At 44.0% G+C, this 15,467-nt stretch overlaps 1 protein-coding gene across 4 annotated transcripts in view; it reads left to right on the forward strand.

The window, feature by feature from the left end:
• Positions 1 to 15,390, forward strand: part of COL18A1 (collagen type XVIII alpha 1 chain) — a 196,110-nt gene extending 180,720 nt beyond the window's left edge. For all 4 annotated transcript variants that reach the window (XM_077321082.1, XM_077321080.1, XM_077321081.1 and 1 more), the window contains 14 exons: positions 339 to 413; positions 1,853 to 1,927; positions 2,043 to 2,085; positions 2,555 to 2,617; positions 5,541 to 5,584; positions 6,031 to 6,153; positions 6,576 to 6,729; positions 6,815 to 6,888; positions 7,524 to 7,652; positions 9,793 to 9,828; positions 10,344 to 10,664; positions 11,825 to 12,022; positions 13,087 to 13,202; positions 14,697 to 15,390. In XM_077321082.1, coding sequence (XP_077177197.1) covers positions 339 to 413; positions 1,853 to 1,927; positions 2,043 to 2,085; positions 2,555 to 2,617; positions 5,541 to 5,584; positions 6,031 to 6,153; positions 6,576 to 6,729; positions 6,815 to 6,888; positions 7,524 to 7,652; positions 9,793 to 9,828; positions 10,344 to 10,664; positions 11,825 to 12,022; positions 13,087 to 13,202; positions 14,697 to 14,910 — 1,665 coding nt within the window. In that variant the 3' untranslated portion in view covers positions 14,911 to 15,390. The remainder of the gene's footprint in view (positions 1 to 338; positions 414 to 1,852; positions 1,928 to 2,042; positions 2,086 to 2,554; positions 2,618 to 5,540; positions 5,585 to 6,030; positions 6,154 to 6,575; positions 6,730 to 6,814; positions 6,889 to 7,523; positions 7,653 to 9,792; positions 9,829 to 10,343; positions 10,665 to 11,824; positions 12,023 to 13,086; positions 13,203 to 14,696) is intronic.
• Positions 15,391 to 15,467: the final 77 nt, after the last annotated feature.

Consider the following 15,467-nt stretch of genomic DNA (forward strand, 5'->3'; position numbering starts at 1 on the left):
GTCCTTATTTCACACTATTTTTAAGTGACATAGCTAAAAAAGAAAAAGCAAATCAAATCTGATTTCAGGTGTGCTTTGTCTCTGAGGCCTTCATTGGGATCTTCTTAATCTTTTGCAAAGTGTTCTGTCTCGAGCAACTTAATACTGAATGTGCTTGGCAGTTTGGTTTCTTTTCTGGTTATAGCTATTAGACAGCATGTAGAATCTTCCCTCTCCTCTTCCACTTTCTACCAAGAGACTTCTCAGACCCCTTCTTTCTGAGAAAGGTGGAAGGTTCTCTGCTCTTGCTGTAGCCATCCCAGAATTCAACTGATTCAGCTGCTGCTTGTTCCTTGCAGGGTCGGCCCGGCATGAATGGGTTGAAAGGGGAGAAAGGCGACCCAGCAGACTCAAGTGGAGGGCTGGGCTTAAGGGTGAGTATAAAACTAGGACAGTTTACATTGCGTATTTGTGTGGTAGCTTTGGTGCCAACTGTTCTTCAGTGGCATCTAGAGTTACTGACTTAAACCCCTGAACATGGCAGCCTTCCTAGCTAAAGAAGGCAAAACTAATTTGAATCTTTTGGAAGGGCAATGATATGCTGACATTAGTCATGATTGCCATAGCATTGGTACAAATATCAAATGAGGTTGAAGCAGGCCCCTTTGAGGCAATAGTGAGCAACTATTTGGGTAAGTGTGCCATCACTCAAATCCCCAAAGCACTAGGTCCTTTTTACATTGCTGTTTAAAACCAGTTATCTGTTGCTGACCCAATCCCATGTAACATTACGTGAGAAGAGAGGTTTCACACAGCATATTCAAAATCAATTTATGATCCAGATCTAAAGCCCTGCTGCCATTTCAAACCATGCTGCCTTTTTTCTATGCCCTTTTTTGCAGAATATTCTCTTTCAGGTTTTTTTTTTTGTAATGTTCTAACTCTTGCTCTATAGCACTAGTTTGATATAGCAGTGCAGTGCAAGCATCTGAATGCTGGCAGTGTAGCACTGAATGGCTATATTGGTCTAGTACTGTAGCACAAAAATAAGAACGGGTAGGGAGGGAAAGCTGAAATAGAACATACTAAAAAAGGGTGAAATAAAATGTGTGTTGCAGGGAACCACTCTGCTAAGATAGAGATACCCTGCCCTGTGTTGTATTGAACTGTGTGCAGAATTCATAATTAACTAAATTTTTTTGCATGTTTAGCATGACAAAGCATTAACCGAGTTTCATCTCTGAACATAGCTCATGATCCGTTTTGCTCTGCTGTTTCTGAATCAGTCATGGGGCCCCAGTCTGTGGTAGCCCTTGGCCTTTGGCTTTGCCATTTGTTAACTTTTGGCTTATCATTAAGATGACAAAACAAGGCTTCTTCTGACCTGTAGACTACAAGAACAAATTACGCAAGCATGCTGAATGCACAGCAGTTCATCTATCTGTTGGTACACAAGCTATCTGTATCTGTGAAATATTGAGAGCCTTGCGAATAGACTTTAATTTCTATATGTTGGGAGGAAACTGAGTGTTTGTAAGCTAGGTTTCGTTATCTGCTGGGGGTAGAAGAAAACAAAGCATGTACAGTTGTCAATATTACATCTAATAAAATTGAACTAATGGCCAGCAGCTGTTTTCTGGGAGTGTGTTACCTTGCTTTTTTATTCGAGTCTGCAATGCATTCTAGGGGCCAGTGTCATGACATATTGTTTTGTGTTCCAGTAAGAACAGCTTTAATATACAAAACAGAATGCAGCCTGGCTGAAGAATTGTTAAAGCAGAGCAGAAATTGGGTAGTGGTTTAATTTATTCTCTTGGTCCCCAGTAGCTCTTACAAATTAACTGGATTTTTGCATTTGTCCTGCTCTCTGTAGGGTCCCCCTGGTATCCCTGGACCACCTGGGCCTCCAGGACTTCCAGGCAGCATAGTTCCAGTTTATGACAATAATGTGAGTAGTGGCCTATGTGAATTTCACTGACTGGGGAAAAAACAGGGTACACTTGTGTTTGGGGCCAGAAATATGAGTCACATATTCCATCACAATGTTATTTTACAATTTTCAGGCATTTAGTGAAATTGGCCCTCCTGGACCTCCAGGATTGCCTGGTAAGGAGCTGGACAGGGTGGGGTGGCATGAGATGGAATGGGATGTTTTTTCCCCCATCAAATTTCAGAGGTGAATCTCTTGCAAATGAAAGAGGCAATAAATTGGATTTTAAAAAAGAAATGTATGAATTGGGCACTTGCCTAAGCTCTGCCCTTCACTTGTGCTGATAGATGAAATAGAAGAAATGGTGAAATGCATGCCTTTCTGGGTACTTAGAAACCTCTTGAGTAACAATTAATGTTCTAAGCATTATGGACATGTGCTACTGAACTGGGTCTCAGTTTGGAATTCAGTGCATGCTTGCATGGCCTTTAGTATCTGCAGATCTTCTTTGGCAGCATAAGAGGGATTCTGGGCTCTCTGCTATGTATTGCACTCAATCACTTACCTGCCTTACCATAGTAGCGAGATGTGACTTCTTGCAAGCTCTTGGGGTTTGTCAGACATTACATTGGTGTCCCCTTTCAGGCTACCATGGTGCTCCTGGTGAGAAGGGAGAAAAAGGCGAGACGGGGCCTCCAGGGCCATCAGGTAAGAGTCCTTCCACCTGATACATCTGTTCAATCTTACATACACACACCAAGGCTTATCATAGCTGCAGGAGTTTGCACAGGCAGGGTAGGTCTTGTAGGTCTTGCACACCTTGAGTCATTTGGAGCTCCACTATCTACTTCCCAAGAACTATTAGCTTTTTGTTCCTGCCTAATCTTCATTTAGATTTTTTAAATTATGCTGTCTCTTCATGAACCTGCCTGAAGCAACTTGCAAAAAATAAAAAATAAAAACAAAACTTTGAGATTTATTCAAATCCAGCATTAAAAACATTTATCAGTATAGAAACCGACCACAGATAGCTTAAAGCAGGGGTGGCCAAACTGTGGCTCTCCAGATGTCCATGAACTACAATTCCCATAAGTCCCTGACAACTGCTGGCAGGGGCTCATGGGAATTTTAATTCATGGACATCTGGAGAACCACATTTTGACCACCCCTGGCTTAAAACAACAGTTCCCATACTAAAATAGTGTTGCTGTTTTATGTTTTAAAGTTAAATAAAAGCCTGGATGAATAGAAAAGTTTTGGCCCGGCACCCAAAAGAAAGCAACATAGGTGCCAAGCAAGTTGAAATGCATTCTATAGCAAGGTGCCACTGCTGGACCGTTTATGCACTGGGAACTTCACTGCCCCAGATCCCATGCAGGAGCACAGATCGGGGGCAGATGAGGTGCACTGGGTCAAATGCTCCCCCATGTGGGTACAGGAAGAGGTGGGTCAACCTACCATGACTAAAACTCCAGCCTGCAGCCCAGCATGAAACCTCCAGTGCATAAACGGTCCTGAAGAAGCCCTGTCTAGTTGCCAGCCATTTCGAGGAGCACAGAAAGCAGGGCTTGTGAAGCTCTATAGTGGTACCATTGAGGGAATGCTCAGGGCATCACTGATTCACTCAGAACTGAATTCAGACATTGTCAGTATTCGACTCAGCTCAGCTGATGCTAACCAGTCAGATTCCTTGGAGAAGAAGAAGAAGAAGAAGAAGAAGAAGAAGAAGAAGAAGAAGAAGAAGAAGAAGAAGAAGAAGAAGAAGAAGAAGAAGAAGAAGAAGAAGAAGAAGAAGAAGAAGAAGAAGAAGAAGAAGAAGAAGAAGAAGAAGAAGAAGAAGAAGAAGAAGAAGAAGAAGAAGAAGAAGAAGAAGAAGAAGAAGAAGAAGAAGAAGAAGAAGAAGAAGAAGAAGAAGAAGAAGAAGAAGAAGAAGAAGAAGAAGAAGAAGAAGAAGAAGAAGAAGAAGAAGAAGAAGAAGAAGAAGAAGAAGAAGAAGAAGAAGAAGAAGAAGAAGAAGAAGAAGAAGAAGAAGAAGAAGAAGAAGAAGAGTTGGTTCTTATATGCCACTTTTCTCTACCCAAAGGAGGCTCAAAGCGGCTTACAGTCGCCTTCCCATTCCTCTCCCCACAACAGACACCCTGTGGGGTGGGTGAGGCTGAGAGAGCCCTGATATCACTGCTCGGTCAGAACAGTTTTATCAGTGCCGTGGCGAGCCCAAGTTCACCCAGCTGGTTGCATGTGGGGGAGTGCAGAATCGAACCCAGATTAGAAGTCCGCACTCCTAACCACTACACCAAACTGGCTCTCAGTCTGTCCCTCAAGGCTCTTTGTTTCTTTGAAGAATTAACCCTTCACAGTCTTTTTTACCTGTTTGTACAGCACTTCTAAGTTTTCAAAAGTGCAGTTCATCACAGGGAGGAAGCATTACTTAAGATACAGGGCATATTTCAGGTCTACAGCATATGAATGACTGTAATTTTTAAGATGCCTGCCATAGAACAGAACCATCAGACATGGTACCAGCTGCCCAAGTTGAATAAAGGTACCATCCCAGTATCTGAATCACCAGGAATCAAACCTGAGATTTTTGAAACATAAAGCAAACATAGAACCACTGGGGGCCTTTTATTCAAGATAGGAGATCAAAGTTTAGTTTATGTAGTTATATAGTTTGGGCTGCCTTTCTCAAAAGACCTTTAAGATTGTTTCACCAGGTAATTTTTTGCAGATACAAGACAACCAAACTATATATATGCAAGAAGCCAAGAGCTCTCAAAGTATGTTTTTTAAAAATAAATAATGGGAGCACAAAGCCCCAGTTTGGATCAGGACTGCACTATGGAGGGAGGGGTATTATACCTTCCTATGTGCTATTTTACTGACCTGAAATAATCTTGCAGAGCTCTTTGTCCCATAGAGTAAATGTATGGGCAACATACAAACCACTTCAAGAATCCCAATTAAAACTGATTTGAAAAGAAAAATCACTCTGCAGCTCCAGACACTGGACTCTTAACATTGTGTAGTTTGGCTGGAAGTCAGAGCAGCATCTGTGTACAATGTAATTATAATGCATGCACTGATTATGCATGTATCTGGCATGTGTATAGACCTTTGGAAATCCTTTTGGGTGACTCCACATAGCATTTGCAATAATCTAACCCAATAGCACTTACAGAACCTCAACCTCGTAAAACTATGTGCTTCAAAATCAGTCTTCAAACCCTGCCATGCCCACATGTATCCAGACAAGAATAATATACCAATGTTTCTAAAAGTATTATCTGGTCTGGTTTTCTAGGCTTTAAGACAGGTTCCTAGGCACTGCCCCTCCCAGTCACTTGAAAGCCTTTTTTTGGTGGTTGTTATTGCCTCTCCATCAGGAGTCAGCATTTGATTCCCTGTTGAGCTCAGAGCAGGGATCTGCAGAATTTCCTTTGGGTGGAAAACTATGAAAAGTGGCTGTTCAGTTTTTCCCACAGAAGTATGAGCCTAGCGATCTAGACTGTTTAAAACAAGCCACTGGATTGTGCCTTGAATGTCAAGGACTGCAAAAGAAGCAAGATCCTAAGTGGAGAGCATTCTCAGCCACTAGAAAGATCTAATTTTTCTCCATTTCTTTGTTTATAAGGCCAGTTCCCGTATGATCTCAGCATATTTGGCTCCACAATTAGGGTAAGTTCTTGTTCTTTGGGAAGACTCTGTACGCTCTTAAAGTGGCCAAGTGTGGAAAATCGCAGGGAGGGGGATGACTAGCTTAGGTATAAGAAAAATTACTAACTTAAGTATTATGTAGACAGTAAGAGGCCCCATTGGGTGAAGGCTTTGCCCACTTAACATGCCACATGTTTCAATAGCCATATTGTGGAGCAGTGCTCAGAAGAGCCTCTGAGGGAGTATCCCTGGTCTCGAGCATCCTGCCACTGACACCTTTCAATTTAGCACCTGAAATCTGAACCCTGTGTCACTTAGCTCTGTGTTGCCAGCTGGGAGGCTAATTGTGCTTACACCTAAGCCTACTCTAGAAGGAAGTGCCTATAACTTAGGAGGTAAATTGGTAGGTGTAATTTGGTAGGTGTAATTTGTTTGATTGTGTGTGGTTTTCTTTTTTACTTCTACAGGGAGAAAAAGGGGACCGAGGGGATGCTGGGGCAAAAGGTGAAAAGGGTGAGCCAGGCGGTGGAGGATTCTTTGGATCAAGCGTTGCAGGGCCTCCGGGTCCACCAGGATATCCTGGACTTCCGGTAAGATGTCCCTCAATACATAATAAAGGAGTGAAAGTCAATGTCGTGCATAATGTCATTCTAAGGTGAAGGAGCACTTGCCTTATGTGGCTGGTAACTTATGAAAAGGAAGAACAGCAATAACCCTTTGGGAAGTTGCCTAGCCCATGGACAGAAATTACTAGAGGGAGGATACTTGGGGGTGTGGGGTCCAGCCAAGAATAAAAATTGTGAACTAGTACACCAGAGGTGCCTAAGATGCAGAACATGAAGGAATGTTTGGGAGAAGGAACAGTGGGGAGGAGAGGTTTGAAGCATGCATTTAAAGTGCTTAGACTGATCAGAGGAGCATAGGTGGGCTGATGACCAAGCCCCTAGGGCAGAAGGTTGAACTATTAGCTGCTTCTCTGATTCTAACATGTATCCATGATTTCTTTTTTCAGGGATCAAAAGGGGACAGTGTTAGGGGACCACCTGGTCCCCCTGGACCTCAAGGACCTCCTGGTGCAGGATTTGAGGGACGACCAGGGCCTCCTGGTCCTCCAGGGCCTCCAGGGTCTCCTGGTCCCCTTTCTTTTCCAGGTCCCCATAGACAAAGTGAGTATATGTGTGTGGCGCTTTTCCACCTGAATCTAGCGAGTAGCCCTGCTGCACTGGGTTAAACCCTTTTTTTATTTTTCAGCTATCAGTATTCCTGGACCACCAGGGCCACCGGGGCCACCAGGACCTCCAAGTGTTGGTGATGCATCTTCTGGGGTAGGGAAGTGGGCTTTTCAGACATTCTCCAGCCATACTTGTTTGGTGGGGGCAGACTACATCCCTTTAAGTGGAATGAATGAGGACTTGCACTAGATTTTAAGAGAGCATTTTCTTTTGCTCTCCCATAATACTAGAACTTTGGGATGCCAGTGAAGTAGATTGGCAAGGACAGAGAAAATGAAGTATTGTTAATTAGTAATTAAATTGTGGAATTCATTGCCAGTGGACACAGTGATAGCCACTAGCATAGGTAGGTGCAAGGGGGACTATTAGATGGACTTATGGAAGACTGGTGCATTAATGACTATTATCCCCACATCCACAGGCCGTTAACCTCTGAGTACCAGTGCTAGGAGACGGCATTGGGGAAGGCCTCTGTACCTTTTTTGTTGGCCACTGTGTGAAGGAAAGATACTGATTTGAACTAGCTGGGGACTGCTAATGTTCTTAAAACTTTGAACTCCTTGTACCATATATTGTGGTTTTAGATTCCTTGGATACATCCAAAGTTTGCAAATTGAGACATAGTATTAAAATTTAGAATTTTGGCTATATTTGTGAACAACAATAATGGCATCATTTGTTTCTCTTTTGCCAAATGACTTCTCTCCCTCCCCCCCTCCCCCAAGCAGCTGCGAATCTTGCCAACCTATCAGAGCATGATGAGTAGAGCTCATGAATTGTCTGAAGGGCAGCTCCTCTTCATCCGGGATAGAGAAGAACTCTACCTCCGTGTCCGCAGCGGTTTCAGAAGAGTCCTTGTGAGTTCCTTTGGGTGACAACAGTCTTGTGGGATAATGCTGTGTAGACTGACTGCCCCATCATAGTGGAGTGAGAGAAGCATGCAGATTAATGGAGAGTAATGGTCAGAAAGCCAGACTAGGCTAGGCTCTAGTCTAGAAGACCCATATTCAGATCCCCACTCTGTCACAGAAGCTTGCTTCATTACCTTGGGCCATTTCCTCTTAGCCTAGCATACCTCACAGGATTATTGATGATTAAAATGGGTAAATTTGTGTAAGCTCGATTGATTTCCTGTTGGGGGAGAAGAACAAGATATAAATAGCTAAACAGATAAGTAACCACTTTTCCTATATCACAGAGCTGTGATCAATTAAGACAAGAAGGGCCCATATTTTTTATATATATATTTATATATTTTTTTCATATATATATATATATACACATACATACATTTATTTATTTATTTATTTATATTTTGCGCTGCTGCTAACAGCATGCCCCATGAAGCCCCTGGACTGTGGGGTTCCCTGACTGCACTGACACGGCTGAACCCAGCCCAGCTCACCTGTACTGCTAACAAATGCTGGAGTTAAATTGTTCTACTTTACTTTGGGGGGGATTCCCCCCCCTTGTATATTTCTTTAAAGATTTCAGTGCCCTAGGTTTGTTGAAAGATCTGTTTAGTCTCCATGTCGCCCTCAGCCACGGCTTTAGCTATCCACAGATGGAGCCACAGGTATTAGAATATATTTGTGTCCTGTTTTTTTCATAACTCAAGGCAGTTTGGAAGTTACTGCTGTTTTAGCACGATGCCTACAGCATGCCTTTTATGGGAGGTTTTTGTCTAAATTATGCAATTAATGGAGGATCACTTATTCCTGGCAGCCTGTTTACAGTAGTTTAAATGTCTGTCTGTTCCTTAATTTAGTTTATCAGGCTTTAATTCCCCACCACCACCTATTTTGTTCTCATTTGCACATCCTTCAGTGCTTTGACGGTGACATTTAGATGTCACTTTTCCCATGCTACCAAGGTGTGGTTAAGTGTTTTACAGTCCAATCCAGTGCATAGTTACTCCAGTTTAATCCTATTGATTTCAGTGGGCTTTGTTTTGAGTAACTCTATGAAATTTTGTACTCTCATAACATCAGGGATCTCACACATTTTCTTTAGGTGTTCAAATGGGCATTTATCATGGTGAAGCTGGTGTTATGTTTGCCAACTAAAGATATTCCTTCACACTTGAATTGACAAAATTATGTCCCAGAATGTGGTGAGGGGGGAGGGCTTGAATGCCCACTGGAACTTTTAACCATGAATCCACCAAAGTCACTAGGAGGGCAGGATATACTCTACACTTCACCAAGAACCTTCTTTCCTCTTAGCTTGAGTTTTTGCTTCTGCCGAATTTAGCCCAATTTCTGCAACTCTTGTAACCTAAGTCTGGTAGCCTTACTCATTGAAGTCTTGCAAGGGCTCAGCATTCTGGTGTGACCAATGTACTTTTGTGTAGAATAAGCTTACAAATGAGAAATTGTGGCACTTAAGCAGTTTTGAATTTTGTTGGGATTTTAGAAAAGGGATTGAACCTTCTGGGAACCTTCCTCTCTCTAAATGTATACGAATTTGAAAAGGTTCAGCCTGAGAATCCAGGAATATCAGGGCTCTCAAAGCCTCACCTACCCCACTGAGTGTCTGTTGTGGGGAGAGGAATGGGAAGGCGACTGTAAGCCGCTTTGAGCCACCTTCGGGTAGGGAAAAGCAGCATATAAGAACCAACTTCTTCTTCTTCTTCTTCATTGTGAGCTGTGACGCTTCTAGTTCAAATATCAGCTCTGTCCTGAATTCACTAGGTGGTCTTAGGCAAGGTGTCGCTCCTTCTTACTTCATGCCTTTCATCATGGAACTCAGGAGAGCTTGCACAGGGTCCCTAGCAGTCCTCCATCCAGGTACTGGCCAGATCAGACCTACTTAGCTTCTGCTAGGTTACTGCACGCTGTTTCTAAAGACTCATCTTCTGCAATACATACAGAGATAATATTACTAATATTTCCTACAAAACTTACTGAATTTAGGCACTGAAATGCTTTGAACACTTTATTGTTGCTACCCAAATGTGAAGTGTAGCCTGAAGTAGTTGTTCTGGTTTAATTTCAGCTTGAGGAAAGAGTTGCTATCTCTGGTCCTGGTCTGGTAAGTAAAATAGCATTTTCTAGCATTGTACCATGTTGGGGGGGGGGGGTAGTTTGGAATCTCCTAAATTTGCCAGGTCTCTGTTTTGTGAGTTAAAAAAACAAACACATAGGCTTAAATACACTATGGCTATAGTGTATGTTGGGATTTGGAGTGGATTAAAAATAACCCACATCTGAGTACTATACCAGTATTGGAATTCAGGGGCTGGGGGGAAATTTGAGGGGTTCAGTATATCCAAAAACCAAAGATCCTGATTGTGTGTGTGTGCGTGTGTGCGTGCATGTTTGCATCCCCTATTCAGGACTTTAACAGCCTTCTGTTGAGTAGTTGTCAATGGAACATCTGTTGATGTTTGACATTGCTGATTGTGGGAACTGTATTGTGCTGTGAACTGCAGAAAATATGGCTTTGGTGCGATTTCTTCTGCTTGATGGCAGAGAATGAATATTTTAAGCAGGTAATGAGAACACTTAGAAGGCGGGTGACAGGGGGTGATCTGTGTTCTACTCCAGGACAATGAGGTATTTGATAGGCCTCCCAGTATCCACTACTCACACGGTGGAGGCACAGCATCATCTGGATCCCAGCGCCCATTTCCACAGCATTTACCTTTGCATCCTCACCGAGAGCATGCTGTCTACTCCACTGCCAAGCCCTGGAGAGGAGAGGAGAGTGGGGCCAACCAACATCGCCTTCCTGAGCAGCCTGCCATCCACCACCCGCACCAGGGAGCACAGCAGCAGCAAGAGCAAGTGAACACCTTCTTCCACAACAGCCGCCAGTCTGAAACGCTTCCTTCTGCTGTTCACACACACCATGACTTCCAGCCTGCTGTGAGTGTCCTGTGCCTTTTCTGATACCTTTCTTAAATGTTGCAGCCACCATGCTTTTCTTGACATAATGTTTTGCAGGGCATTAGCTTTCCAGGGTGGTTATTCCAGTTGGCTCCTAATGGCTGCACTGTAAAAACAGCTGGATTCATTAAGCAAATCTGTATGCAGAGATTGGAGTGCATGGAGTGCTTTAGGATGCTTTGGGCTGATCCTGTGTTTAGCAGGGGGTGGACTAGATGGCCTGTATGGCCCCTTCCAACTCTATGATAAGAACTATGCATCTTTTGGGCCCTGAAGGTGGACAGAGGCTGGTGCTCTGCTTGTTTTGTGAGCCTGTTGAATGGTCTGAGGTATATCAGAAATATGAAGATAAACAGGAAAGCCAAGAACTGGGTTTTGGGGATGCACCTCCTTGGAATCATAATTAGAGCAAAGCTGGGGAACCTCATGAACTAACTTGGGCTCCTTTTTCCTTTATGATCTCTGAAATTCCTTCATCTGTGTTGATTTAGCCTCAGTGTTCCTCTGGCAGAGACCTGGGTGTCTTCTGGATTTGATTTCCTTGGCCTTGGCTGTAGGGGCAAGGCATAAATATTTTAATAAGTGAAGTAAATATGCCTGTGCTGGGAAGCCATGGGAAAGGAGGAAAGGTGCCTTTAACCTCTGGAGTAGCTTGTAGAGTTGCTCTGCACTAGTCATCAAGAGCAGATATTATTGCCCTGTTGGCATGTTTTTCTACTAGTTCAGCTGTCATGTTTTAAATTTATTACTTTTGTACAGTATCCAATGTCTATTTCCTTGTCTGCATCTTTGGATTCAGGTCATGATAACCCCATTGAGGCTGAGGGCAATGATTTATGCTGTTTCCTGGGTAACTTAATTATCCTATGGCTGTGTCCCAAATGCCCTTTCTGAAGAGGCAGTACTTTCCCAACACCTCCCTTCAGCAAGCATTAACAGGAATATCTGTACTGGTTGACAGGACTGGATGCTTTCCACTGACAGGAAGCAGCAGCAGGGACTCAGGAATGACTTGGGCCTCCATGCTCACCTTTGCTGCTGCCTGCCCTCTCACAGTCACCTTCAGTGTTGCACTGTATGGAGGTGGAGCACTGGTATAAAGTCAGGCTCAAACATGGTCATCTCTTTTGCTTTCCCAGCTCCACCTTATAGCCCTGAACACGCCCTTGAGTGGCAGTATGCGTGGCATCAGAGGGGCTGACTTCCAGTGTTTCCAGCAAGCCAGGGAGGTTGGATTAACGGGCACCTTCCGAGCATTCCTCTCATCCCGACTGCAAGACCTCTACAGTATCGTGCGGAGAGCAGACAGAAGCACGGTGCCCATAGTCAATCTCAGGGTAGGTCTGGTCACAGAACGTCCAATGAAAACCTCTGGCACATTCATGGGATGGGAGGTTCCTGTCTTCTCTGCCTGTTTCTGCGATGCTCTTGGGTGGGGATAATTGCGGACTTTGCAGTCCTGCTGGACTTCTGTGCTGATGTTTGGCAGGAGTGGGACCTTAACTACAAGTGCTGGACCCTCAGCAGCAGGCCAGTGTCTGTGAACCTACAGCAGTGCCATGATGTGGCGGTCTGGATTTCTGGGACAGCATCTCATTCTAGCCGATAACACCAAGAGGGGCTTCCTGGTTGAGGCTCTTTCCTTCCTGGTCAGCAGTCAGGGTTTGTCACAGAGGCCTGGAACAAATCTTCCTCATTCTTGTTCTTGCTACATTTTAGGTTTACAGGCTGGGCAGACAGACATTTTGCCTCCTTCGTGTTGGTTTGCAGATCTAGTCAACTGCTGACACAAAAATGTGTAGACAATACATAATGATCCAAGCAAGTTATTTTTAAAGCAAATGGTATGGAGCATTTTTGGCTGCAATGAGATAAACATGCCATTAATGTCATCTTGTCAGTTCCAAGAAGTGCAGAGTGAAAAATGGCAGATGACACCCTCCTGTAGTCACTGTAAGGGAATGTTGCACTGAGGAGAATCATTAAATATACCTCACACAAAAGGCAGGTCAGTGTATCATACCCATTAAAATGTTTTAAAATGTTGAAAAGGATATTGCAGATATTGGAATACATTTACACAGATCCATAGGGAGTCTATTACAGACACAGTCAATGCATTTCATGGTTATATAAAGAGGGTGCCTTACATAGAGGCTTGCACTTACCATAATGGTCCCTATAAGCACAGTGATTCCTACTCTAACTGGCAACAGTGCATCAAGAACTCTAGAAGGGGTATTTCTATATCCATTTGCTGGAGGCTTTGCAGAGATTAAACCTGGGACCCTGGCCATGCACTGGAAAGGTTTCCCTGGGCAGTGCAACATTTTCATCCACAGGCTATTTTGGGGAAGTATTATTATGCCAACATATTTGTCTTTTTCCCATTTGCTTCCAGGATGAAGTGCTGTTTACTAACTGGGAGTACCTCTTCTCAGGCTCTGAGGCTCCCTTTAGAACTGGGGTTCGTATCCTCTCCTTTGATGGAAGGGATGTCTTGAGAGATTCTGCGTGGTAGGTGGAAAAACAAGAGTGTTTGTTTGAAGGAGGGGATTGGCTTGGGCTGCATGCTTGTTGGCCTGCCAGCTGTGCTTGACTTTTTCATGGCCTCATAACTCCAAGGGCATCTATAAAGATCTGCAAAAAAATGTTTTTGTTATTGGTCACTGGTGTTTTTTCAGCATCCTGTGGTTTTTCCCTTGGGGCACGCTTGCAACAGCAAAATATTTAGACACAAGAGCATTTGCTTGGTCAAGCTTTTTCTATAATCCCTTAAACAAGACAGTATAAATGTGTAGAATTGTTTTCCTCCTCAAATTTCTCCAGTCTTCTGATTCCATAATATTTCTTAAACTGGTAGCAGTCCATTGCTGGTAGAGGCTACCTGGTCTTGTGTAGCGTGGGTGGCAACAATAGTTAAAATGACATCTGGCATAGCAGGTCTTGCTCAGAATCCCAGTCTTTCAGCCAAGAGACTAGTTGGCTGGGTATGGGGAAGAGAATTAGTTTGGGGAAACCCAGCTCCTGCTTCAAGAGCTGCAGAACTACCATTTGTCTACCTTTTCAATCTCACCTTGAAACTTGAGCTGTAGGTCTTTATGCACTTGTCTTATACTTTGCAGACCAAAATTGTTTTCCAAAGTGACTAGGAGCAATTACATTTCAATACACAATTCTGGCAGCCACTAAACATATATCGAAACAAGACCAGAGTCTTTTAAAAAGAAAAGATCCATAAAAGGAGGGGAAAGGCAGAGGGAGGAGACAGAAGAGTTTAGCAAGGCCAGAATGAAGAGGGGCCAGGCTGATCTTCTCTTGCTGCAATAGAGATGATGTAACTACCCAGCAGTTCTTTGGCTGGTGATGGCAGTCAGATTGCCTCTCCCTCACCCCTGTTCACATAGCATGGCTGGAAATTTGAGCAAATTTATTTGTGGGAGGAGCTCCTTGCAGTTGCTGTTTTGTTGGCTAGTGGCTGGGGCCAGGCTAATCCCACCAGGCTGCTTGTCCTAGGTGGGAGAGTAGCCTCATAGGGCTGTTTGTTCCTCTGGCCTGGGTGTCTTCTGGATTTGATTTATTTTAGTGTTGCCCAGGTGCCTCAGTTGAAGTTTGAAAAGGAAACAGACAAAGCAGTCCCTGGTGTTGGTTTCTCCAGAACTCAAGGAGTCCTCATAGAATTTTCCCTCGGGAAAGAGGCATTGCTCCCCTTCTCAGCTGTTTCTGCCTTTCATGGTGAACCTTGAGTGAAAAAGAAACATAAACCAAAGATCAAGAATGAAGGATGATCCATAATTCTGTGAATTCTTAAAAGAGCAGGAGCATCTGGAAATCTGTATTCATATTCTTCTGGCCATTGCAAGGGTTCCCTCCCTTCACACATTACATTTTGATGCCTGCTGAGCGATGTGAAGGCAGCCAGACATTCATATTAGACAGGTGCCGTTCCCTGTGGTGGTAAGTTCTGGAATGCTGTTGTGTAACGTGCAAAATGGTCTTATTGCATTCCAGGCCTCAGAAGTCTGTGTGGCATGGCTCCGACTCCAAGGGGCGGCGGTTAACGGAGAGCTACTGTGAGACGTGGCGGACAGATGACACGGTGGTGACAGGGCAGGCAGCCTCGCTGGCTTCCGGTAAGCTGCTTGAGCAGAAGAGCAGCAGCTGCAAAAACGCCTTCGTTGTCCTGTGCATCGAAAACAGCTTCATGACTTCTTCTCAGAAATGAAATGGCACCTGTCAAGAGCGCTGACTGCAAGTGGAGGGTGGGAGCTCCTGTTGCCCTCACATGGGGGGGCAGGGGATGGTCCCTCCCCACCTCACCCCCAACCAGGATAGTGTGTCCAGCCAACAGATAAACGAATGAAAAAGCCAAAGAGAGTCTTCCTGTGGTTTCCAGTGCAGACTGGGTGCTGAATGTGTCCTCCCTCCCCCCCCCCACCCTTTATGGCATGGCTGTGAATAAGGCACGTCTTTGCCAGAAGGGCTGCGGGGGGCAGGCCAGGCTTGTTTGTGAGGAAATCTTCAGGCAAGTATGGTACATGAAATGGTCTCTTTCTTTAGCCATGTACACATGATACAAAGAATGTATGTACAATCTGTGTACAGTGTACACTTAATTTTTCTTTGTATGAGCATTGAGTAATTCTTAGGTTAGCTTCAATGCAAGTACAGTTGACTGCGTGATCTTTTAAAACCCATATATCCAGGTGTCAATCTCCAGTTGTATTTTGAAAAGCGTGCACACATCGGCTCTTTATTACAAACAGATGTACTTGCGTACAT

Source organism: Paroedura picta, chromosome 2 (genome assembly GCF_049243985.1).
Source record: "Paroedura picta isolate Pp20150507F chromosome 2, Ppicta_v3.0, whole genome shotgun sequence".
Taxonomy (NCBI): Eukaryota; Metazoa; Chordata; class Lepidosauria; order Squamata; family Gekkonidae; genus Paroedura; species Paroedura picta.